At 40.1% G+C, this 26,570-nt stretch overlaps 1 protein-coding gene across 1 annotated transcript in view; it reads right to left on the minus strand.

Moving 5' to 3' along the window:
• Positions 1-26,570, minus strand: part of LOC145303640 (ER degradation-enhancing alpha-mannosidase-like protein 1) — a 125,821-nt gene that overhangs the window by 45,459 nt on the left and 53,792 nt on the right. Inside the window, exons 2-3 of the mRNA XM_080145200.1 lie at positions 25,243-25,315; positions 11,066-11,169 (exon numbers count right to left, since the gene is read on the minus strand). Coding sequence (XP_080001326.1) covers positions 11,066-11,169; positions 25,243-25,315 — 177 coding nt within the window. The remainder of the gene's footprint in view (positions 1-11,065; positions 11,170-25,242; positions 25,316-26,570) is intronic.

Raw genomic sequence — 26,570 nt, forward strand, 5'->3', positions numbered from 1 at the left:
CATTAAAAAAATAAAAATAATGCACAGCTAACAATTTTTACATACATAAATGCATATATATTTGTTTGTTCTGAAATGGTTTTCACCGTGTTCCTTTTTTTTTTTTTTTTATCTGAGAAGAATTTTATTATACAGATCATTTACCAAAACTTATAAAATAGGCAATTTATTTGGGGAAAATGTGATTGATATTAAGATTCTTTCATCAAAAGTAATGATGAAAGAAATGTTAGTTATCCCAATTTGGGGGGAAAATGTTATACATCTTGACGGAAAGAATGTTAAAGTCTGTACATATGTAGAAAAAAAATAAGAGATAGTTTGTGAAGCTAATAGGATTTATATTGCTATTATTTGTAAGTCTATGTCGAAAGCTTAGGAAAGTAAATGGTTCTAATGTTGAAATTGGTAAAAATTATTTTCATTGTGTTAGTATTCAATTGCTCATGTAGTACTTACCAACAAAACAAACGCCCACATGTTTGTGCCTTGTATAGGCATGCGCGACAACAAAACTTGGGTTTTTATAAGCGGAAGTCTCGAGGTTGTCAGGAATCTACAGGCGCATGCGCAAGAGAAGGGATTGAGATAGTGGTATAAAGGCAGGTCGAGTGAGAAGGTTGTGGTTGTTGTTGTCATTGGACGTTACAGTGACGCGTGCGTTAGCAGGTGATTAAGAGGCGGTTTATTTTTGTGTGTCAAGTCGCGCACCTCGGTGAAGGTCATATAAATCGTTCACCTCAGTGAAGGTGAAGGTCATAAGCTATTTCGGCTATTTCATTTTGTCTCTTTTCCTGGACAACTATGGCTGGGGTAAAGTTTGATTTAAAACTGATACCCGAATTCGACGGATCCACTTCTGTTGTCGACTGGGTCGAAAGGGTTGAGCTGACCTGCAACCTCTGTGAAGTAAAGGGGGTGCATACCGTGATTCCCCTGAGATTGGCTGGAGGCGTCCTAAGTGTATGTCAGCAACTTAGTGCCGTGGAGAAGGCTGATATTACCTGTATAAAAAATGCTTTATACAAGGCATTTGCCATGGATCCCTGTACGGCCTACGAAACATTTGCCACTAGGAAGCTCATGCCAGGAGAAACCGTGGACATCTTCGCGGAGCTGAAGAAACTTGCAGTTCTATTTGGCAATGGAGTGTCAGAGCAAACACTGGCGTATGCGTTTGTGGTCGGCCTTCCCACCCATGTTAAGCAACTGTTGAGGGCTTCCACCAGCGTATCTGTAACGCCCATGGAACATTTGTTAGAATGCGCTCGAGCCATTATCAGAGATGAGGAGGACCTGAGGGAACCGGTTGTAATGATGGCGCAGGCAGCCAAGACTAATGCTGAAAAGAGTCCCAGTTTGAGACCCACAACCAATGGGAGATGTTTCTGCTGTGGCCAGCGAGGCCATATCGCAAGAAATTGTACTAACAAGGGGCGGGGGCGCCTGCGCTGTTTCCAATGTGGTAGTTATGGACATTTATCCCAAAATTGTGCGGGAAATGCATTAGGGGGCAGGACGTCAGCGCCGCCCTGTTCCCCGGACAAGATTTAATTGAGGCGCAACCGACAATAAATGTGTACGTGGACCAAGTGCTTTGTTCAGCTCTTCTCGACTCCGGGTGCTCACACACCATCATGAGTGCCAAGTTGTGTCGAAACTGGACAAAGCAGAACATCAAAGTAACCACAATAGGTGGCAATACGCAAGCTTGCTGTGGAGCCGGAACTGTCAAAGTCCACACAGACTCTGGTGTGGCCGCAGACATTAATGTGCTGGTGATGCGAGGGGATTTACTGGGATTTGATGTACTGTTGGGATATGATGCTATTAAGGCACTGGAGGGAGTGGTTATCGGAAGAGATGGGACTGTGCGATTTTTGGAAACCCCAGTGTGTGCTGCAGTTCACATTGATCGGCCTGATTTTAAGGTGGACTACGACCCTCACCAAAAAGCATGGACTGCATCGTGGAAGTGGACAGAAGGAAGGGCGTCAACCGAACTCAAGAATAGCATTGCAGAGTACTCGATACCCGACGAGGCCCGTAATGAATACGAGAAGGAACTTGAGGCATGGATCCAGGATGGATGGCTGATCCCCTACCCCAACAAGCTGGGACCACCCAAGGGTCTGATTCCCTTAATGGCGGTAGTTCAGCATAACAAATCAAAAGTTCGTCCGGTGCTGGACTATCGTGAACTCAATAGATACATTGAGACGTACACTGCCGATGCTGACGTGTGCGCCAGCAAGCTGAGAGAATGGCGCCAGAAGGGCTCCAATGTGTCTATAGTAGACTTGCGGAAGGCTTATTTGCAGGTGCGAGTGGATGAGACATTGTGGCCGTTCCAGACAGTGTGGTTCCGGGGTCAGAGATACTGCCTTACTCGGCTTGGCTTTGGGCTGAATGTGGCACTGCAAATCATGAAGACCATCGTAAATGCAGTGTTGTCCCAGGAAAAGACCACTGAGGACGCAACATCGGCCTATATTGATGATGTGTACGTCAATGAAGACGTACAATCTGTGTCGCACGTCAGAGAAAAGTTAGCTCAATTCGGGTTGGAGTGCAAGGATCCCGAACGTCTGAGGGATGGAGCACGGGTATTAGGATTGGACGTTTGTGGGAAAGATGGTACCTTACGATGGAGGCGTGGCAGTGAGATTCCAACCATCCCTGATGTTATTATGTGGCGGACTATTTTTTCTTTGCGTGGGAAACTTATTGGTCACTTACCAGCGTGTGGCTGGCTCCGAGCAGCTGTGGGCGTCATCAAACGCAGGGCAAGTTTAGTAACTACAGGTTGGGATGATGTATCTGATGATGCTCTTCTAACTCTGATGACGACAAAAACCCTAGAGAGAGTTAACAAGGAGGATCCTGCCCGTGGAGAATGGTGTGTCGATGGGGACACTGTGAATGTGTGGGTTGACGCTAGTTCTTTGGCATTGGGAGTGTTATTGGAGCAGCGTGGAAATGTAATTGAAGACGCATGCTGGCTGCAACCCGTGAATGATGCTCAACACATCAACCTGGCGGAACTGGATGCTGTTGTGAAGGGTTTAAATCTGGCACTGCAATGGCAGTCGAAGAAGTTACACTTGTACACGGATTCTCTCTGCGTCTACCACTGGGTGTCCGACACTCTCTCGGGACGAACAAGAGTCCGTACTAAGGCAGCCAGTGAGATGTTAATCCGGCGGAGGCTAAACACCCTGAAGAGTCTGGTATCAGAGTATGACCTGTCAGTGAGTTTAACGCTCGTGGCATCACACTGTAATCGTGCAGACCAACTAACCCGTGTGCCTCACAAATGGTATGAAGCTGTGAAGACAGGCGTGGAGTTCACTGCTCAATCTTGTGCAGTTGGCGCGATTAGCTCATGCCAAATACAAAGAATTCACGTGCAGAGTGGACATCCAGGTATCAAAAGAACTTTGTATTTTGCGAGGCATGTGGACCCGGCAGTGACAAGGGCAGATGTCAGGCAGATCATCAAGCACTGTGAGGCATGCCAGTCTATCGATCCTGCACCTGAGCAATGACAGAAGGGGCGATTGGAAGTTGAGCATGTGTGGCAACGATTAGCGATGGATATTACCCATTACAGTGGTAAGCCCTTTCTAACCCTTATCGACTGTGGACCCACTCGTTTTGCGGTGTGGCGGCAAATGACCAGGCAGGACTCAGCGAATGTTGTCCGCCAACTGTCATCTATCTTTTCTGAGCGAGGTGCGCCGGAAGAGATATTGACAGACAACGATGCTGCTTTTTGTAGCCACCAAGTTCGGCAGTTGTTGAATGAGTGGGGTGTCCGACTACGACTGCGATGTGCTCATGTCCCATCAGGGAATGGCATTGCTGAGAGGAGCCATCGCAGCATCAAGAGAATTGCTGCCAGAAAGCAATGCACCATTACGGAGGCCACGTATTGGTATAACATCACACCAAAGGATGGGAAGACACTAACAATAGCACCGGCCAATGCCATACACAAATACCGTGTTAGGATAAAGGGCATTGACACTGTCCAACCAATCGACGACGAGAGTCATAACAAATACAAGGTAGGGGATCCAGTTTGGGTTAGACCCGCTGGAAACCAGTGCACCACCAAGTTCAAGCGAGGACGAATATCTGGAGTGGTCAGCCAGCAGTCGGTCCTTGTTGATGGAACCCCACGCCATGTGCGCGATCTTCGCCCAGCTAGTGAAGTACATCCCACAACTACAGAGAGCAATGAATCATCAGATGATGAGCTGCTAATGAGTGAGGTCACCGAGCAAGAGAGTGGTAATTGTAGTTCGTCTGATCAGGCAGGATCAGAACCAGAACCAGAACCTGAATCCGAGAGTGTAAATACCACCCTTCGCAGAAGCCAACGAACTAAGAGGCCACCCCCGGAGTGCACTCTATGTGATCATCAGATCAGGGGGGAGTGTAGTACTTACCAACACAACAAACGCCCACATGTTTGTGCCTTGTATAGGCATGCGCGACAACAAAACTTGGGTTTTTATAAGCGGAAGTCTCGAGGTTGTCAGGAATCTACAGGCGCATGCGCAAGAGAAGGGATTGAGATAGTGGTATAAAGGCAGGTCGAGTGAGAGGGTTGTGGTTGTTGTTGTCATTGGACGTTACAGTGACGCGTGCGTTAGCAGGTGATTAAGAGGCGGTTTATTTTTGTGTGTCAAGTCGCGCACCTCGGTGAAGGTCATATAAATCGTTCACGAAGGTGAAGGTCATAAAAAGGTTTCTAAATTAGTGATGTCCTAGCCACTTTTATTATTTTATCATGTAGTCTGTCTTCAGCATGAAATATGCTCCTGTTAAAGAGGGTGACTTGAGAATTGTGGCAGTTTAAAAAATCACACCAAAGTAAATTTTATTTTTCTCTGGTTAGTAAATAGTTTGAGAAAGTTTTTCACTTTATCCCGTAGTTAAATGATTTTTTTTTTAAACTCAATATTTCCTTCTTTTCTATTACTGGTTACATGAGTAATATTTCATGTTGCGTTTTTTCTTCTTTCATTGAAAATATTCTTGTCCTTGACGGTTTCATTTTTTCTGAAGAGTCTCGTCTAATGGGAGTTAAAGACAATATTTTTTTCAATTATTCCCAGATTACTTTCCTTTTGTTTTCCATAAGGAGAATTGAGAATCCGCTTCTTCTGGAATTCTTGTTCTTTGTTTGCACTTCCAATTTCCTCTCTTAATAAAATCCTTATCTTTTTCAAACATGTTATTTTTGGCGACCGTTTATTTAAATTACAGTTGTTCCATGCAAACATGAGCAGCAGTCTGATTCCAGCTTTTGCCAATAACGTCCCTCTATGGTTTGCCATTCATGGTATTGCATCTTAAGTCCTGATCTGCCAGATTACAGCAAGTTCCATGAGTAATTATAATACAAGGCCAGCTTGAATGTTTCCTCACAAAAGCTGAGAGAATGGTGACAGCAGGAATCAATTTTTTTCTTTTACAAGGGAGTCACTGCTTATCAAGACCTGAGGGTCATTCAAAGCTAAGGGTTAATGAGTGCAATGTGGTCACTGAGATGACAATTTAGTGGAGTTGATTAGAATATGATTATTTAAGAGGGTGGGGGAGGTGAGACATAAAAAAAACTTGTTTACATTGAAATTGAAAACGACCATATTGTAGTCAGCTGGAAAGCATGCCAGCAGAACAGAGTTCCACAAACAGGCAGCTCTCGGAAAAAAAAAAAACTTTGTTCATGGAATCTGCATTCAGATTTAGGTACAGATAGAGAGTAAGAGAAATTGTTGGTAGTGATTGTAGCTAGATGAGTGCTTTTTGTGAAAGTTTGGTATAGGAGGGACAATAGATTGAAGCTCAGATGAGTATTTGCCATGAAAATAATAGAGAAGAGACAGGTTCGCAATGTTTCCTGTGGGAAAGGAGGTTGCGGAAGGGCATCATCCATCAAGCTTCAAAGCTGTTTCTGAATTCTGTCAAGGCAGGATAGAGTGCTTTGAACAGGCCTTGCCCAAATGTGGCAACATTACTCCATTTTAGGGCATATTTGGCTCTTATACAGGTATACCAATGCCATTATAATGGAACTGTGCTGGGTTTATTTGAAAGTTTACAGTTACAAGTTCCATTGTAGAGATGTAGAGACAAAGATTATTTTATCTTATTGAAATATGGGCTTAACATGATGCAAGCAATTATGCAGTTCGTCAATCCTGTGGCAACAACGAAACCTCCTCCTTGTACATAAACACATTCGTTAACAGGTGTATGTGTTCTGTGATCTGAGCAAGAATCTGACTTTGTTTGATGGCATATTAACCCTTTCTGAGTTATTTAATGCCAAATCCAGTAACTTTAGAAAAAAGTTTTATGCTTCAAGTTGTTTATATGTTCAAATATTTATTCATGTAGTTTGGTTTGGTTGTTTTGTAGAGGAAAATTGTTTTTGATTTTACAGAACATGTTTTGCAAATGGAAAGGAAAAAAAAAACAATAACATCAGGGTTTGGTGCATTTTCAGTGAGGAAGCAAGTATCTTCAGATCGCCAGATTTGGTAGCATCAGTGAAGTAAGAATACAGAGTAACTGAAGAATGGTATGTGCATGTTGGGACTGTACAATTGGGAGAAGCATAGAAGACTTCAATCACAATACAGAGATAGTTACAGATGTTCTTATTTATCAGAGCATCTTTCCTGTATGTATGAAGTTAACTGGGCATCTACTGGTATCTGTGTCATTACTGTGCTTGAAGAACAAATGCTCTGACTACATAGGGGAATGATGAAATTGACAACCTCATTAGAGATGAATATTGGTTCACATTTTCAAGAGCATGGTGTATGGACAGATGCATGTTGTCGAGAGCAATCAATCTGTGGCTGAATATTCAAGCTTACTGCGATCAGTGTGTAAAGCTAGGCATATTAATCCAACAGAGTTCAATGCAATTCTGAGGTGCATCATCCTGATACGTTAATGGAAGATAAAGTGACTTCTCTGCAAACAGACTCTGCATGCATACATCACTGGGTTTCAAATAATTTGAAAACGTGTAACAAAGCAGCCTCGACATCTATCACACTTCAAGAACTGGTCTAAGAATATGGTATAATAATCAAAGTGGCGCTTGTCAAATCCGATGAGAAGTGGGCCAATCAACTCGGAAGTAATGGCTACATGAAATACCAAAGGAACAGACTGGATATAACCGACATTCGCTGCATCTGTAGAAGTCGTGGATTCTGTTCACATACAAGCCATCCACCAAAACAATGGTTACCCCATCATGAAATATCTGCTTATGAGACTAGTCAGTCCCGAAACTTTCAAAGCAAGTGTTTGGGTAGTGGTTAGAAATTGTGAGAAGTGTTCATACATATGTTCAGCATCAGTTAATTGAAAGGCAGGCAGACTTTATGTGCACAAGAATTGGAATCAGGTCAGAATGAACTTAACCTACTTTGGAGGCAGGTACTACTTAATATTGATCAACTGTAGATTCGATTTTTCAGATAGAAACTGTAATTACACCAGGACTGTCAGTATTTGACAATTGGAGACCGTTTTCTGCAGAAATAGGCACCCTGTCAAATTGCTCACAGACAATGGCACTGTGTTTTGAGAAAAAATTATAAAATTTGCAGAAGAATGGAGCAACTGAATTAGGTTCAAATATGTCCACATGTTGTTGGTCAATGAGATAGTGGAAAGATCTCTCCGTATGATCAAGTGCAAGAATGAAGTGCCACATCATGGGTGTGGCATATGACCATAATGTCATTCTGAAGGATGACATTGTGGCTTTAACAATGCCATGCAAAGAATATTCACATTGGCCTCATTACTCTATCAGACAATGAAATATGGATGAGGACTTGACATAGGAAGATTCATTAGCACTTACAGAAAGGGCACCCAATGAACTTTATCGATATATCTGATGATGATACAGCTAAAGGGTGATGCAGCTGAGGAAGATACAACTAAGAAGATAATCAAGCCCATCTCACAGAAACAGAGTTCAGATTAAATTGACCTGCTTCGTATTTTCATCTGTGATGAAAGTTATGCATTTCTCTTAGAGGTTCCTGCTTCAGGAGAAGATGGCTAGTCTATATAAAATAGATGCATATTCTTAACAGTCAGCATTGTTGAGATGAACACTTTCAATGCATTTTTATTTTAAATTTGAATACTTGGTTCCATTACTGTTTACTAGAACAAAACTAATACATAATGTAATTTCTGGCTAGTACTCAACCATTGTCATCAATCATTGTTCTTTCACTGTCTTCTTAAACCCATTAACCCTTATCCTCGAGTGGCTCATGAACCTTGATATAAAATCAACTATTATATTAGCTGATAAATATAAAACCATTATTATGTTTCTCAAACAACTTTTTAAAAACTAATATTTTTACTATATTACTATTTTCCATAATTTTTTTGAACAGCCATTGTTTAAGTTTAGTAGCAGAAAGAATTCTAGGGCGACTGAAAATGATGCTGAGATAAGCAGAGAAAAACTAGTATTTTTCGTGTTTTTTTATTTCTTCAGGACTAGTTGCACAATCAAGGCTTGAGAGTCATCTACCTTACTATTTAACCCATAGCTGGAGGGAAGATATATGGATTCACACCTTTCTCAAAGATATTAATGAAAGTAATGCAGTAACCTTGGGAAAACTAACTTGACACACTGAGACCACAAGCCCCTGATATATTAAGATATACAATAGAACCCTGGGATATGGTAACCATAGGATACATTTTTTTTCAGGTTACAATGTGGAATATGCTTTTCCAGCCCTGGTTACGGTATTTGCCCCGCTTTACAGTGTTATTTATAATGTTATTTGATTATATATATGTGTATTATATACTGTTCTGTATTTTGTTACTAATTTTTACGATGTACTGTATAAAATTTTGCTTAAGCCCTGTCATAAGCGATTTCATCTTACGATCCCAATCCTGGAACAGATTAATGCCGTATCCCGGGATTCTACTGTACAAAAATTATTATAGATAAGTACCCAAACCTTTTGTTGGAATTTTTGAATAACTACACATACTTGCCTTTCTACGAAAGCAAAGTTTGACAAAATGATGGTTTTTAAATAGAAAATCTAAATCCCCGGAAAGGAGCATTTTGGATGGGAACAAAAATACCAGTACAATTCTGCTGACACACTCTTACAAATGGAGGGATGGGGATCTTTGATGACATTACCTTCTATTAAAAAGATGGGTGATGTTGCTTAATAGACATACAAAGATTTGCATACGTGACATAGGCATCATGTAAGCAGTTCCAACTATGAACATAAGCCAAATGAAATACATGTGGTTGACAGAGCCTCCCTCCACATGTTAAGAATGTCTTTCTCACAAATCAATCTCCATCTTCTCATGTTAATGGTTCCAAATATTATTTCAGCACAGTTTGTACACAATGCAAATTCAAAATAACAAAAAAAAAATCATTATATACATTTAGGCCAATAAGCAAAACTCATAACCGTTTACTAGTCTTGAAAGTGTTCAGTGAAACTCATTCATGGCATAAGTACTGATATTTTTTGACTGTCGATTAAGCAACTGTACCAAAATATGTAATGCCAAAGAGGGTGATATACTATGACTAAAGAGATACAACACTTTGATCGGAGTCAAATACATTACCATAATGAAGAAATGATAGAAAGCTAATCCAATTCATCCTGACACTGAATGAGTAACCCACATATGCAGTGAAATCAAGTCCGGTCTCCTCTGATTAGGAGTTAAGAATGTGCAACTGATTGTATATGTAAAGATAGATCAAGTCATCAAAACTGATTACAACTTTCCAAAAATCTAAAATCATACATATCTAATGCAAGAATATAATTTAGGTTCTCTAGAGCATTACTATTTCAATAATTTTCAATACAAAATCTTTCAAAGCTACAAAATTTATAAAAAATATGACACTGAATCTGCACTATTCACATTTTCTATTTTTTTATTTTTTTTGTTTTTACATTTGTCTTCAGATTACTTTGAACTTCTGAGACAAAGCTTTGATCTAGTTTGGTTGATTTCACTTGGATATACGACATAATCATGTTGATACACCGGTTCTCATTAGATCACCAAAGTTAAGAAATGTTAAGCCTGGTTTGCACCAGATGGGTGACCATTTGGGAACACTAGGCAATGTATATAGGAGGTTTGTAGACACCTTGTAAGAACTGCAAAAACCCAACGTTGTCATCTCCCTAACAGGGATATACACTTGTGAATTTAATATTCCCTTAACACTTCCTTTTTTGGAGAAAGCCAATTCAATCCACCTAGGGTGAAATTTCACTTGGGATTATTTTCCTATCACCCTCTTTGCCCTATTTCTTACAAGATGAAAAAGAAGGAGGGTGGTCAAAAGAAATCTCGAGTAGAGATTAGAGCTACTATCAACTTCCCCGCCTCTACACACATGTCTACATTGTTTTTTTTTTTATTTGACAAATCTTCTGAGTATAAGCATGATGAAACTGTTTGGAAGTCATTAGATGACATTAGAATTAAAATATACTGAATATACTATTTGGCATTCAACAGATAGGTTTATGTTGCATTGTAAAATTAGTACAAAGTATAGTTTTGTCATACTATTATCGCATCAAAGTTAAACTCTTGATATCTTCTTCAGGTTGCGGTCTGTTATCGCAGTCCTCTCTGCATTCAGTCTTTCTGATGAAATCTATAGTCATGTTTCCAGTGACCTTGTTGAGACTGTCAATAAACTTTTTTGCCTTCCTCTGCTCTTTTTTGGGGCGATTTTTCCTAACATCAAGCTTTTTCCTAAGCTGTCTGCCTGCATGGATGTTATTGAGTAGATTACTACTCTTGATATTATGAAACTAAATGCATTAGAATTTAAATATACTATTTATACAAAATTTATTTTTTATATCGATAAGTAAAAGGATTCAAGATTGATGTTAGATCGTATAAACAAGTCAGTCAGAGGTTTTCCCAAGCTATCATGATAAAACGTGGCCGGCTACTTTACCTTATCGTAGCTTCAAACACCTGCACTGTGTTGTTCTTATCAAACGAGACACTTTCCAGAACTAATTTGACAGCACGCTGAAACTCTGTGTTATTCCCCATAATCTGTAAATGAAAAAAAAAAAAAAAAGTTGGGATCAGTGATTCCTACTCATAACAAAAAAGGATGCAAATAATCTGGAAAAAAAAAAAAAAAAATGTATCAGTTGAAAAGGGTTGATGGAGGAAGTGAATCAACTTGCTCTTTTCCATCAAGATATCAAAAACAGGGTCACATCAAGTGAAATCTTTTTGTATTATTTAGATTAATACGACTACTGACACTCATTTGGAGTGTTATTTGCACGTTTGGATCGATGTAACCTCAAACCTTCTTCAGATGTCTAAGTCACGATGTTTGATATTGAGAAAGAGTTAACTCCATACTTCCAAGATTTCATATTTAGATTCTAGTTCAAAATAAAAATAAAAAAATAAACAAAACACTAAGAAATACTATTTTTTAAATATTTATAACAAAAAAGGAGCTAAAGTTTAATTAGATCCATTAACTAATCATCTTAAAAACAATCTACAAAACTAAGAGGCTACTGGTAAACCATAATTTTTAAAACATGTTATTCTCGTAAGTAACTATTCATACTTCCATTAAATTTTAACTAAAAGCTAAATACAAAACCTTGAAAGTATTCCATTATTTTATGTTATGTACTCTGTTAAGCTATGTGAGTCCCTGAGAAACTTTTATTCAAATTTTTTAATTTTACTCATTTTAATTTAACTTAAATAAACATTCCTCGACTTGCAAGTTGCATATCTGTGTGTAAATGTTATATGTATGCATATTTACCATTTCAAAGAAATGCTTTTTCTTTTGTTTTTTATTTTACATAGGCATCACCATTTATCAAGGCCCAGGGGCCACTCGAGGATAAGGGTTAAAGAGTGTACAGTAGTCAATTGGACAATATAGTAATTGTCAGTAATGGAAATTCAGTAAATTTGTTAACTTAAGGGGAACGAACGGCTTATCAAGAACTTGTTTACATTGGTCTTGAAGGTTTGTGTGTTAGTTTAGACAACGATATTGATTCCTTCCTCCATACTAAATCATTGTATTAACTACAGTGCTTTGACCTATTTAAATCTGACAGAACAGAATAGAAATCTCATGTTCACCGCTTTAGTAGATATTTTGATTAGTTACTGATACTTATCGTTTCAGTATTCATAGGAAACTTGGTCCATTGGACTAAAGAATATCACGTGCTCCATTTATCAACCAGTGACTTAATGGTGGAGACTAGAGGCTATAGAACTCTTTACTGAATTGAAGTTAAAAATAAATAAATAAAAAAAGTCGTAGTTTGATAAATTAATTAAATAGAAGTATAAAAAAGAATTACTAACAAAATGAAGTAAATTTTTTTAGCAAATCTTCATAACTTTATTTTACGAAAATCAATTATAGTTTTAGAATAATTTGGTTTTCACATAATTTAATGACCAAACGATATTGTAATAATTAAAGTTAGCTTTCAAAATCCTATTCAAAAAATAATTTGGTAACATATTTCTTACAAGCAAAACAAAAATGAAAGTGAAATAATTGTGAATCTGCAAAAAATACAAAATTTGGGGTTTACTTTCAGCAAACTCATTTCCTTTATTTTGCACTTTGGTCCTTCCATTCCAGGAGCAATGTTTCTGATAAAGGAAGAATTGCAGTTTTCTGGATCAGAATTTATTCCATCTAACATTTATCAGTGGAAGTTTTTGATCATGTAGAAGTATTTTTATTTAATTTTCTTTTAGTTCCTTGCATAAAGTGGCTTTGTGCCTTGTTTGGAGCTATTTCCATAAAAAAATTCTGGGTAATGTTGAGTAGATACAACTAGTATATATAAGTTAGGTCTATGTATATGTTTATATAATTTTATGTACATGATTCACTCCTAAACTAAAGGCTTGTAATGTGGGTTATATTTAGTTTAATTTACTTCCATGCAAATAGAGTAAAAAGGAGGTGAAACCTTTGTAAAAATTTAGACACTTCCTACTTTTTTAAACTTTAATAATATTAGACATAAAGTAACATTCTCCAAATTTTAATTTCTTTGGAGTGTTTCAAAAGGAATTCAGAACAAAGATCCATTTAAAAATTTAATTAAAATTTGCAACTATTTTGATTCATAGCCATTAAGCACCAATTAAGAACGATGTGTCCCAGGGGTTGATCCTTGGGCCTTTATTATTCTTGATAATCATAAATAACCTCCTTGATAAAATTGTGTCTCAGATGGGTATAACTGCTGAGGACGTTACGCTCTATAATCGACACGAGGGTAAAATGAATGCACATAAGACAATGGCAGAAACCTTAGAAAACGACCTTCAGTCGGTAGTGGTATGGGACCGTAAGTGGATGGTAACATTTAATTCTACTAAGACTAAGCTCCTTTCCTTTAACTACAAAAAAAAAAGAAAAAGAAAAAAAAGCCTTCTCAACCACCGATTGCCATAGCAAATAACACCTTACTTGGGATCACCTCTTTCAAACTCCTTGACTTAACATTCACAGGCAACATGAGGACATTGCCAAGGCTGCTGCAAAAGAAGGTGGGCTCCCTCTACCATGTAGAGAAAAGTACTCATGCCAGAGAGCATCCTATATCTTTACAAAATTACAATTTGCCCATGCATGGAGTAATGTTGCCACGAGTGGCTAGACGAGTGTTTTTTGTGAAAGTTTGGCGAGGGAGGGAGGGCATAGATTGAAGCTCAGAGCATCTGCCATGGAAATAACAATAAAGCAGAGACAGGCTTAATATGTCTCTTCCGTGAGGAAGAGGTTGCAGGGAAGAGAAAAGGGCATCCCCCACTAAGCTACAAAGTCAGTTTTGAACTCTGCCAAGGCAGGATAAGCTGCTTCTAGCAGCTCCAGCCCAGATGTGGCAACAATACTCCATTATTGGCTGTACCTGACTTTTTATATAGGTAGAGAATTGCATCAGGAGTGAGATATCTACTGGAGCGGTAGAAAGATCCTACTATTTTCCCAGTGACCTTGGCAACGGATTTGATATGTGTTCCATTTCAGATTTACAGTAAAGGTCAAACCCAGAAGCTTATCAAAACAAGAAGCCTTCCCAAGACGAGAGCCATTCATTTCAATTGATACCAGATGGGCATCAGAGTGTTGATGATGTAAGGATAGAAGCTTGGTTTTAGATGCGTAAAAAGTAACCAACCACCCTTTTCCCCATTGTACCACATGCTCAAGATCAGAGGAAAGAGAATCAGAGAAGACTTACGGTCTTTGATGTGCTACCATAAATGGTGGTGTCATCAGCATAAATGTCTACGAATGATGTAAGGATGTGATTAGGAAGATCACTGATGTAGATTAGGAAAGAGTTAGGCCCAGGATGGACCTCTGAGGGACCCCAGAGTTAATACCGAGAGCTTCTGATTTCTGCTAGTTAACGACTACTCTTATGAACCTATCAGAGAGAAATGATTTAATAATTGAGAAGACATTTCCAGCTATACCATAGCTAGAGATCTTATGAAGTAAACCTTTGTGCCATACCTTATCAAAGGCCTTTGATATATCAAGAGCAATTGCCCTAGAGAGGAAGCCTCCGTCGAGAGATTCACTAATCCTGTGAGATAAAACTGTAAGCATGTCTGCTGTAGATCTAGCAGAACGGAAACCATAATGCATGTCACTAAGGTTATTTTTGCTGAGATGGTTGACTACTTCTCTATTTAATTCAGATTCTAGTAACTTACTCATGACGCACAGGAGACTTATTAGCCTGTACAGAGAGGGAGATGAACGATCACCTGAATTCTTAAATACAGAGCATACTGGTGAAATTTTCCATGGGGTAAGCATTTCTCCTTAAGACAATGCTTAAATAACTTTGTAAGTATGGGCGTTATTTCTGGTTGAAGTTTTTTTAGCACTATAATTGGAATGCCGTCAGAGCCAGTTGCTTTACTGGATCAAGGTTTTTGATTAGCTTGGCAACATCATGTACAGATATTTGTATGTTGCATAGTGTATTTTCAGTTACACGAGGAAATGCTGGGGGTTGATGGCCTTTGTCGTTAAGGGTAGAATTAGTTGCAAAGTTCTTGGCAAAGAGTTTGGCTTTGTTTGATGCTGACAAGATTACCTAGAGTCCATTGATGATAGTTGGGATAGACCACACGCACTTGTTCAGGATTCTGTTTGCTATTTGCCAAAACTGATGGGAATCAAGTCGCTGCTCAGCTACTTTGGACTTGACGGACTGAGCATACAACTCTCTTGCGTTCTTTATCACTTTTTTTTACGGTGGTTGCTGGTGGTCCTGAAAGCAGGTTTAGTTTCAGTACAGCTATTACATTGGAAGCAATGGAAAAAGTGATTTCTGTGCACAATGGCAGCAGCAAATTCCAGAGAGAACCATGGCTGGCTGTTAGATTTTTGCTGGAACTTTTTCGAGGGCATGAATCGTTCTATACCTACAATTAACCATTCTGTCAGGTCTGATACTATAGAGGACACATCCTTTTTAAACATGGAACACAGAGGTAGATGTGATATAAATGTATGGAAGCTCTCCTAGTTGGCCATAGAGTATCGATATACTGTACGATGGAGAAGTACGTCAAGAGACCTATTACATTTCGTTTTTATCTTAACTGATACAACAGAGTGGTTGGAAGATCCCAGTGGAGACAGAATGGAAGATGAACATAGCTCAGGACAAGTTGTAAGAAAAAGGTCTAAGAGACTTGCATACTGGTTGTCAGTGTTGGACACATGGGTGGGAGTGAGGTCATAGGCAATGGAGAAATCGTGACAGAACCTCCCCTCATCGTCAGTCTTGTTTGAGTGGGGTAACATTGAAGTCTCCACAGAGAGAGTCTTGCTGAAGGATACGTAAACAGGACATGGTCAATTTTCTCAGATAGTAACTCCACTGTTATGGGGCCGATATAAACGCAGTAGTGTGGGCGAGTGCAACGTGGAAGCACATATAGGGTAAATTTGGATTTTCACTGGAGATGTCCCTGCCACATGGAAAGCTGTCTTTAATGTAGGCACATACTCCGTGCCCATGGTGATCTTGGGGGTCGGATTTAGAGGTTAAGTTAGAGTATCTTTTAATTACGTGTAAGGAAAAAGTGTAAGGAAAAATTCAAGATGGCGTCCGACTCTCTAACATGGTAAGATATCCTCAACACGGCACAAGAAGCAACAGCCACACGATTCCCCAGCCAACTCAATCGTCACTCTCCCACGTCTTTCCCCTCACCCGCTTTTATCGTCGTTCTAGGCCGGCTAAATTTGCATATTCCAAGAATTCGTGTGACTTTGCGAGACATCATACTTTACAAAAGACGGCGGTCGCCATCTTGGTCCTTCTTTTCTATTTTTGGTCGGTAACGCTGAGCTGGTCTCGAGGTAAGTCTTTTTCCCCTCATCCGTCTCTCCCACGTACCCACACAACACGCAAACACACGGGCGCTTATCTCCTGGATGCACGTTACACTCCCCCCTGATCTGATGATCACATAGAGAGCACTGGGGGGGGTGGCTTTTTAGTGCGTGTGCTTCTGCGAAGAGGTACATTCACTGTTTCAGATTCGGGCTCTGGATCTGGTTCCGCCTCATCAGATGAAGTATCGCTATCAGTCTCTGGAAGGGGCTCACTGAATCCGTGCATCGGCAGCTCATCGCTAGACGCTTCACTGCTTTCTTCTGTAGTTGTATGACGCACGTCGGTAGCTGGGCGAAGATCTCGCACATGTCGTGGGGTTCCATCGACCAAAACAGACTGCTGGCTAATCACTCCAGATATGTGTCCTCACTTAAACTTGTCGGTGCACCGATTTCCTGGAGGCCGCACCCACACTGGATCTCCCACTTCATATCTGTTATATGTTCCCTTGTCGGTTGGCTGCGTAGTGTTGATTCCCTTAACTCCGACTCGGTACGTGTAAATAGCATTCGCAGGTGCGGTTGAAGGGGACGTCCCGTCCTTTGGCGTAATGTTGTACCAATATGTTGCTTCCGCAATAGTACATCGCTTCCTGGCAGCAATTCTCTTGATGCTGCGATGGCTTCTTTCAGCAATGCCATTTCCTGACGGCACATGCGCACATCGCAACCGTAGTCGGACGCCCCACTCATCTAACAACTGCCGGACTTGCTGGCTACAAAACGCTGCATCATTGTCAGTCAGGAGCTCTTCCGGCGCACCTCGCTCAAAAAAAATGGATGATAGGTGGCGAACAACATTTGCTGAATCCTGTCTGGTCATCTGCCGCCACACCGCAAATCTCGTAGGCCCGCAATCAATGAGAGTTAGAAAGGGCTTGCCACTCTAATGGGTAATATCCATGGCCAGCCGCAGCCACACACTCAATTTCCAAGCGACCCTTCTGCCATCGCTCTGGTGCAGGATCAATAGACTGGCAAGCCTCACAATTTCTGACGATCTGTCTGACATCCATCTTGGTCACTGCTGGGTATGCACGCCTCACAAAATAAAGGGTCCTCTTGATACCCGGATGTCCGCTCTGTGCATGAATTTTTTGTATTTGACATGGGTCGATTGCAACTGCACAAGATCGAGCAGTAATCTCCATTCCCATCTTCGCGGCTTCATACCATTTGTGAGGTACACGGGTCAGTTGGTCAGCACGATTACAATGTGATGGCACCAGAGTGACGCTCAGTGATAGCCCATACTCAGATACCAGGTTTTTTTGCGTGTCTAGCCTTCTCCGTATTAACATTTCGCTTGCTGCCTTGGTACGGATTCGTGTCCGTCCTGAAAGTGTGTCAGACACCCAGTGGTAGACACAGAGAGAATCTGTGTACAAGGTCAACTTCTTAGACTGCCACTGCAGGGCCAGATTTACCCCCTTTACAACAGCGTCCAGCTCTGCTAGGTTGATATGCTGAGAATCTGTTACGGGCCGCAGCCAACACGCATCCTCGAACACGTTTCCTCCTTGCTCCAACGATACTCCCAACGCCAAAGAACTGGCATCAACCCACACACCTACGTTGTCTCCGTTAACACACCACCGCCCACAGGCAGGGTCCTTCTTGTTCACTCTCTCCAGTGTCTCTTTAATCGTCAGAGTTAGTAGGACATCATCGGATATGTCATCCCAACCCGTGGTTGTTAAATTTGCTCTGCGTTTAATCACACCAACAGCTGCGCGGAGCCAGCCACAGACCGGTAAGTGACCAACAAGTTTTCAACACCAAGAAAAAACGGTCCGCCTTGTAACGAGGTTGGGGATGCTTGGAATTTCACTGCCACGCCTCCATTGTAGGGTGCCATCTTCTTCGTAAACATCCAATCCCAATACACGTGCTCCTTCCCTTAAACGTTCGGGATTCTTGCATTCCAGACCAAACTGAGCCAACTTTTCTTTGACACACGACGCAGACTGTACATCTTCATTGACGTATACATCATCAATGTAAGCTGACGTTGAGTCCCTCATGGGCTTTTCTTGGGACAATACTGTGTTGACAATAGTCTTCATGATCTGTGGTGCCACATTTAGGCCAAAGCCAAGGCGTGTAAGGCAGTACCTCTGCCCCTGGAACCAAACTGTCTGGAATGGCCACAACGTCTCATCAACTCGCACCTGTAAATAGGCTTTTCGCAAATCCAATATCGAGACATTAGTGCCTTTCTGACGCCATTCCCTCAACTTACTGGCGCATACATCAGCATCGGCAGTGTAGGCTTCAATATGCTTGTTAAGCTCCCTATAGTCCAGCACGGGCCGTACTTTCGACTTGTTATGCTGGACTACTGCCATCAAGGGTATTAGACCCTTCGGAGGCCCAAGCTTGTCCTCAGGGTAGGGGATTAACCAGCCATCTTGGATCCACGCCTTTAGTTCCCTTTCGTATTCTGCTCGGGCCTCACTGGGTATAGGGTACTCTGCAACCCCATTCTTGAGTTTAGTCGGTGCCATTCCCTCGGTCCACTTCCAAGATGCAATCCAGGCCCTCTTGCGCGAGTCGTAGTCCACTGTAAAATCCGGCCGATCGATATGGAGCGCTGCACACACTGGGGCCTCTAAGAATCGCACCTTTCCATCCCGATGAATTGCGACTCCCCCCAGCGCCTTGATGGCATCGTATCCGAGCAACAGGTCAAACCCCAGGAGATTTCCTTGGGTCACGAGCACATTGATCTTAGTGGCTGCACCGGTGTCCGTGTAGATCTTGACAGTTCCAGCTCCACAGCATGTCTGGGTCTCGCCTCCTATCGTGGTAACTTTGATCTTCCTCTTAGTCCAACTTGGACACAGCCTGGTGCTCACTATAGTATGCGAACAGCCTGAGTCGAGAAGTGCTGAGCAGGGTATCCTGTTTACGTAGACGGTCATTACTGGTTGCGCCTTGTTCAAATTTTGCTCGGGGAGCAGGGCGGCGCTGACGTCCTCTCCCCTGATACGTTTCCCGCACAGTTTTGGGCTAGATGCCCCAAACCGCCACACTTAAAACAGCGCACACGCCCCCTGTTGGTGCAATTCCTTGCAAAATGTCCGCGTCGGCCGCAGCGAAAACATTTCCCATTGCTTGCAGGGTTCTGATTCGGAATCTCCCGAGCGCCAATCTGGCCTGTCTGTGTCGCCATCACAACTGGTTCCCCCAGGTCCTCCTCATCTTTGATGATGGCTCGAGCACGTTCCATCAAGTGTTCCATGGTCGTTGTTGAAACGCTGGTTGAGGCTCTCAGTAGCTGCTTCACCCGAGTGGGAAGGCCCGCCACAAACGCGTACGCGAGCATCCGCTCCGACACCCCTCCACCGAACAGAACTGCGAGTTTCTTTAACTCAGCGAAGAAAACGTCCACGCTTTCCTCCGGTAGAAGTTTTCGGGAAGCAAATTTTTCATAGGCCGTACAAGGATCCATGGCAAATGCCTTGTACAGCGCAGCTTTAATTGCGGTGACATCTCCCTTTTCGGCAGCACTGAGTTGCTGATATACACTCAAGGCACCCCCAGCCAATCTCAGGGGAATTACAGTGTGTACCCTTTTCCCCTCACAAAGGTCGCACGTCAGCTCGACCCTTTCAACCCAGTCGACGATGGACGTGGACCCATCAAACTCGGGTATGAGCTTTAAGTCAAATTTCGACTCGGTCATAGTCCTAGAGGCCAAATGGCCGGAATAGCTTGTAAGGAAAAAGTGTAAGGAAAAATTCAAGATGGCGCCCGACTCTCTCTTTAACACGGTAAGATATCCTCAACACGGCACAAGAAGCAACAGATTCCCCAGCCAACTCAATCGTCACTCTCCCACGTCTTTCCCCTCACCCGCTTTTATCGTCGTTCTAGGCCGGCTAAATTTGCATATTCCGAGAATTCGTGTGACTTTGCGAGACATCATACTTTGCGAGACATCATACTTTACAAAAGACGGCGGTCGCCATCTTGGTCCTTCTTTTCTATTTTTGGTCGGTAACGCTGAGCTGGTCTCGAGGTAAGTCTTTTTCCCCTCATCCGTCTCTCCCACGTACCCACACAACACGCAAACACGCGGGCGCTTATCTCCTGGATGCACGTTACATTACGAACTCATTGAGGGAAGTAGTCGGTCTAATGCCAGTTTCGCTTAGGAATAATAGGTCTGGTTTTGTCTCCTATAACAGAGTTTGAACCTCTGGAAGGTTGGAACGTAGACCCCTGATGTTAGGGAAGAAAAGATTATAGTGCAGATCTATGTTGGAAGTTGGAGATCTGGGTTTAACAGAGTATTTTTTTTGGAAACTTTTCATGATTAATATTTGGGATTTGTGGAATAGGTCAGTAGACTTGCTTAGAACAGGGCAGAGATGGAAAGTAAAAGAAAAAGAAAGGAAGAATTAAAAAAAAAATTTTTTTTTAAATAAATTTTTTGTAGTGCATGATAAGGTGATAATTACCCACTAGTATGGTATCGAGAGGCCTCACCAGAAGCTACAGTATGGTCCAGAATTGTTGCGACAGTTCAAAGGATAATTAAAGTTATGAAAACCTGAGAGAACAGAGGTCAGACAATGTAAAATCAATGCAACACAGGAAACATATTGAAACATTCTTAATCTCCTAACAATGGCTGAAGTCCGAGATTTAATGGTTCCTCTTGGATCAATTTCATATGATACTTTTAGAGCTGTATTAATAAAAGGAACATCAGACTCTCAACAGAAACATCTTCATCAACTACTTATCAGGGGAAGAATTAAGTGACCAAAAACCTTCTAAACTCCTAAGAAGGATGAAGCAGTTGATGGGAGAGAACCCACTCCAACCTGATATTTTAAAACACCTTTTAAAATTTTTAAATACCGTTGAATGCTCAAATGATATCGTCCGCTAAAGAAATTACTTCGGTCGAAGAGTTGGCTGACTTGGCTGAAAAAGTCCTCAAAGTCACAATAGCTCCTGTTGAGTCAGGCTCAATCCTCAACCACTTGTTGTCCATTTGCAGAGGATAACGATATCATGGACTTATATAATGTAATAAAAAAGCAATCAAAACAGATTCAGGACCTGAGCAATTGATTGCAGAAATTGGATATAAGGCAGAAACGACAACAACAATCACGACACAATAATTTTCATCAACCTTGCAGTAAGAACATATCTTTTTGTTAAAATCATCATAATATTCGCCTTTGCCGTTTTCATTCTTGTTTCAGAGAAAAGGCCTCTAAATGACAAAACCCCCAATGGTTCACTAATCCTATGAATGCATTGAGAAATGGTGCAGCCAGACAGTAAGAGTGACCAATACTTCTGGCACAACCCATAGGTGTTGCACTTTTTATGTTAAAGATAATAACACGGACATACGTTTTCTTGTTGATACTAGTACTGAAGTGAGCATTATTCCTTATAAATCGATTAAAGAAAAATGAAAACCAACTTCATTTCATTTACAAGCTGTCAACCATTCTCTTATCACAACTTTTGGAGAAAAGTCTATAATTCTTAATTTAGAATTCCGATGCACTCTTCAATGGCTATTCACCATTGCTAAACTTAATTTTGATTTTGGGAGCAAATTTTTTTTACATCACTTTGGAACATTTGTCAACGTTAAACGAGGAAGATTAATCAACAATAATACAGGATTTATAATTCATGGCAAAATTAATAATTCAACAAAGATAAGTCCTATTATTTAAAAAAAAAGTAAGCCAATGTATATACCAAACATCCTTAAAAAGCTTCCAAACATAACTCAACCCATTTTTTGTAATAATAAAGTCAAGCACAATCTCAACCATCATATTCGGACGTAAGGGTCTCCTGTAAATGTTCGTCCATGCTGATTCAGTCCTGATAGTTTTAGAACTGCTAAGCAGGAATGTCAACATATGCTAGACCTCAGAATAATTTGCCCTTCTAATAGCAGTCAGTCATCACCACTCCACATGGTTCCCAAAAAGACAACCAGTGACTAGCACCTATGCGGAGATTATTAGGCATTGAACAGCTGCATTATTCTGGATAATAATCTAGTTCTTCATCTGCATGATCTTTTGAATTCACACCATGGGAAATCTATTTTTTCTGAAATTGATCTTGTTTGTGCATATAACCATATTCCTGTTGATCCTGGAGATATTCCTAAAATTGTTATTACCTCCGCAGTTGGACTTTTTGAGTTACGCAGGATGCTATTTAGGTTAAGGAATGTTGGTCAATCTTTTCAAAGGTTCATAGATGCAGTTATATGTGGATTACCATTTGTATATTCTTACATTGGCGATTTATTAGTGGTTAGTTCTTCCAATATCTTCAATTATTTCACAGACTATCGGAATATGGTGTTCTCATCAATTCCAGCAAATGTGAGTTTGGGGTTTCTTTATTATCTTTTCTTGGTTATGTTATTGATAAGGACGGCATTTGCCCCTTGCTGGAAAAGGTAAACTATTATTGATTGTCCAGCTCCAACTTCTCTTCGCAAACTCCAGGAATTCTTTGGCTTGGATAATTTCTACAGATGATTTCTACCCCACTGCGCTGAAATTGCACAAGCTCTAACTGATATTCTTTGAAAAAGAATGAATAAAAATGAAAAAATTATATTAAATTAACAGGAATTGTGCTCCTTTCTAAATTAAAGGTTGGTTGGTTGGTTGTTTTATGGCATATCAACCCTTTTCAGGTTATTTAATGCCGAATCCAGTGATTTTGAAAAAAAAGTTTTTAATAGAATATATTTGTTTTCTTTTTTTTCAAGTCAGTTTCTATTTAAACCATAGTTGGGACCTTAAAAGGTAATACCACTCCGGGTCAGAGTGGACTTGAAGGCAATGGCAATTAAGGAGGGGGGGGGGCTCCACACTCCCCAAAGCCCGCAAGCTGGGGTCTCACCATCGAATACAGTTTAAGGTCATATCCAGGATCACTAAATTAAAGGATACTCTAGTGAAAGTTACAATGTTGGTTTTCCCTTAGATGCACCCCTATCGTTATTAGTAGATGCATCAGACGATAGTATCAAAGGTTTTTTGCAACAATTTGCTAATAACATATGGCAACTATTAATCTTCTTTTCTAGAAGATTTCAAAATGCTAAAATCAAATACAGCACTGCTTACTCTGCTATAAAAGAGTTTCAATTTATGCTGATAGGCTTAGATTTCACTATTTTTACTGATCATAAACCATTATCACATGCTTTGTTTGTTAAACAAGAATTTTGCCAGAGTTACCCATACTGAATTTATATTAAGAACTATGGCTTCCACATTTTGGCCATTTCAGGAGAATCTAATGAATGGATCAAACGCTATGGGGCAAAAATTGTCATATTTGGCCATTTTTAAGCATTTTTGATCTCTTTTGAGCCCCTGGGGACACCGAATCCCAGTGTAAATGGATAATGGTGCAGTTTCAGGCCTTAACACATGTATATTTGAGTTGACCACTGTGAAAAACCACTATATAGTCAGGCATATCAAATTGTTGTTGAGAAACATAAAAAAAGAGCCACAAAAAGAGGCGTTTTTAGCACTTAAAGTCCCCGGGGACGCGAATCAGAATTTTGCCAAGGTCACCCATACTAGATTTATATTAAGAACAATAGCTTCCACATTTTGGCCAAGTTTCAGAAAAATTTAATGGCTGGATCAAAAGTTATGGGGTAAAACGTGTCATTTTGGGGCATTTTTGACCTTTTTTGAGCACCTGGGGATGCAACGGGAATTTTTCACAAAAAATTTGTTTTTACTGTGCACATGTATTTAATGAAATACAATTTGTGGCAAAATTTCAGGAATAACTAATGGACGCCTATCTGGAAATCGTCCGAAATAATGGACACACAGACACCACTGAAAACATAGGTCTCTCTCCGATAAATTGGGGAACCAAAAAGTACTTTGTGTGTGCTAGTTCATTCACTATGGACTCTGAAACAGTTGGCAGATTTTTTAAAAATTTCAAACAAATGTACTTCATATGTCGGCCAGTGTTTTTAGATCAGTTTTGTATCAGAATGAGTCTGATAAGTATCGAAAATAGATAATAAAAAAAATCTGATTAAAGAAAGAACAGTCCGATTTTGATCAAAACATCCTTATACAGCCTAACACCACAAGTGTATTTGAAAAGTTTTTCCCTACACAAGCAGAAGGGTCCAATGTATAAAACAGTGGGTTCTTTGATAAGACAAGGGCATGTTTGAAATGAATGTTTCTACTTAGAGCACAACTGAACCATGATACTTGACTTTTATTTTAAACTTTAATTCAAGCTACTATAAAAAAAAAAAAAAATGTTATAAAATCAATAGTAGGTTCTTTATAGTGTAATGCAGATTATAATATATTGTAGACCAAGTCACTGCAGGAAGGCATGTGACGCTTCCTTCTGGTGCACCACTGTGTGTCTCTGATTAGAGCAAGCAATCAATAGATTTGATTAAAAAAAATAGTTGATTTCACCAATTTTTATGACAATAAAAGTATTGGAAGTGTGGAACATTTGTTGATCCTCATTCAATCTTGGGCAACATTAGGTTTCCCTGATAAACTGCTAATGCGTTTACAATAATGATTTAAAATGTATAAACCTTAATTGCTTGAAAATAGAAAAAAAGACAAAGAAAAAACAAAAAAAAAAGGTAACTGAATACTTACAGCAAGTGTGTCTAAAGAATCGACAAGAGTGAGGGCATAATCTCCCAAGACATCGTTTATATTTATGTTTGATCTGAAAAATAAATGTTAGTATAAACTGGTTAAGCATACACATACATGTACATTTATGAGAAACTAAAGACAAATACAAGCATAGTTCTGAGCACAAATCTACACATACAAGTTTATAAAAAGGAAGAAAAAAAGTATTATTAATCATCATCTTGCCAAAGTTTCTGGAGAAATGAAAATGAGCTTAATGTTTCAACAAGGTTTACAAACTCAATGAAAAGTTGTCCATAGTTCAATCATGGCTTAAGAAAAATGAGAATGCTTCTCAAAAAATAATGTGAATTGCAAATCCTTATTTAAAATAATCTAACAAAGATTACATGTGTGTGGATGCATAATATATATATATATATATATATATATATATAGGTACTCATGCACTTATTGATCCGTGCTGAAATAACATTATTATTTAAAAAGCCATTCTTAACATGGGGAGGAGAGGGTGTTTTGTACCTATTCTGTACTTTAACCTTACAATTGAATAAAAAACAAAACTTTAAACTTGGAAATATGATTTTAAAAAATTGCGTGAATCAGTATGTGCATTAGCACATTATATATATATATATACATATATATATAAGAGAGAGAGAGAGGAGTTGACCTCTCTAGTAGGAGGAATGATTTTTTTTTTTTTTTTTTTTTTTTACACAGTGGTCACCACTTATCAAGGCCCGGAAGCCACTCAGGGATAAGGGTTATTGCAAGTACATTACGTTAGTGTGGAGATTTGATGAACTGTTTACTTAAGGGGGCGGTTTATTAGGAATTTGTTAACGTTGGACTTGAAGACATCCAAGTTGTAGTCAGGTGGGAAGCAGGCAGACGGCACAGAGTTCCACAGGCGTGCAGTTATAAGAAAGAAGCTTTGTTCATGGAATCCACGTTTTGATTTAGGCACAGGTAAAGAGTGGAGGAAATTTTTCACAGTGGATTCAGCTAGACGGGTGTTTTTCGTTAAAGATTGGCGAGGGGGGACCAGAGATTGGAGTTCAGACGAGCACCTGCCATGGAAATAATGATAAAACAAGGATAGGCTCGCAATGTCTCTTCTGTGGGAGAGAGGTTGCAGGGTAGAGAAAAGGGCATCCCCCACTAAGCCACAAAGTCTATTTTGTACTCTGTCAAGGCAGGATAGGCTGTTTTTAGCAGCTCCTGCCCAGATATGGCAGCAGTATTCCATCCTTGGACGTACTTGGCTTTTATATAGATAGAGAATTGCATCAGTGGTGAGATATCTTCTGGAGCGGTAG

Source organism: Euprymna scolopes, chromosome 19 (assembly GCF_053919585.1).
Source record: "Euprymna scolopes isolate OS-2025 chromosome 19, ASM5391958v1, whole genome shotgun sequence".
Taxonomy (NCBI): Eukaryota; Metazoa; Mollusca; class Cephalopoda; order Sepiida; family Sepiolidae; genus Euprymna; species Euprymna scolopes.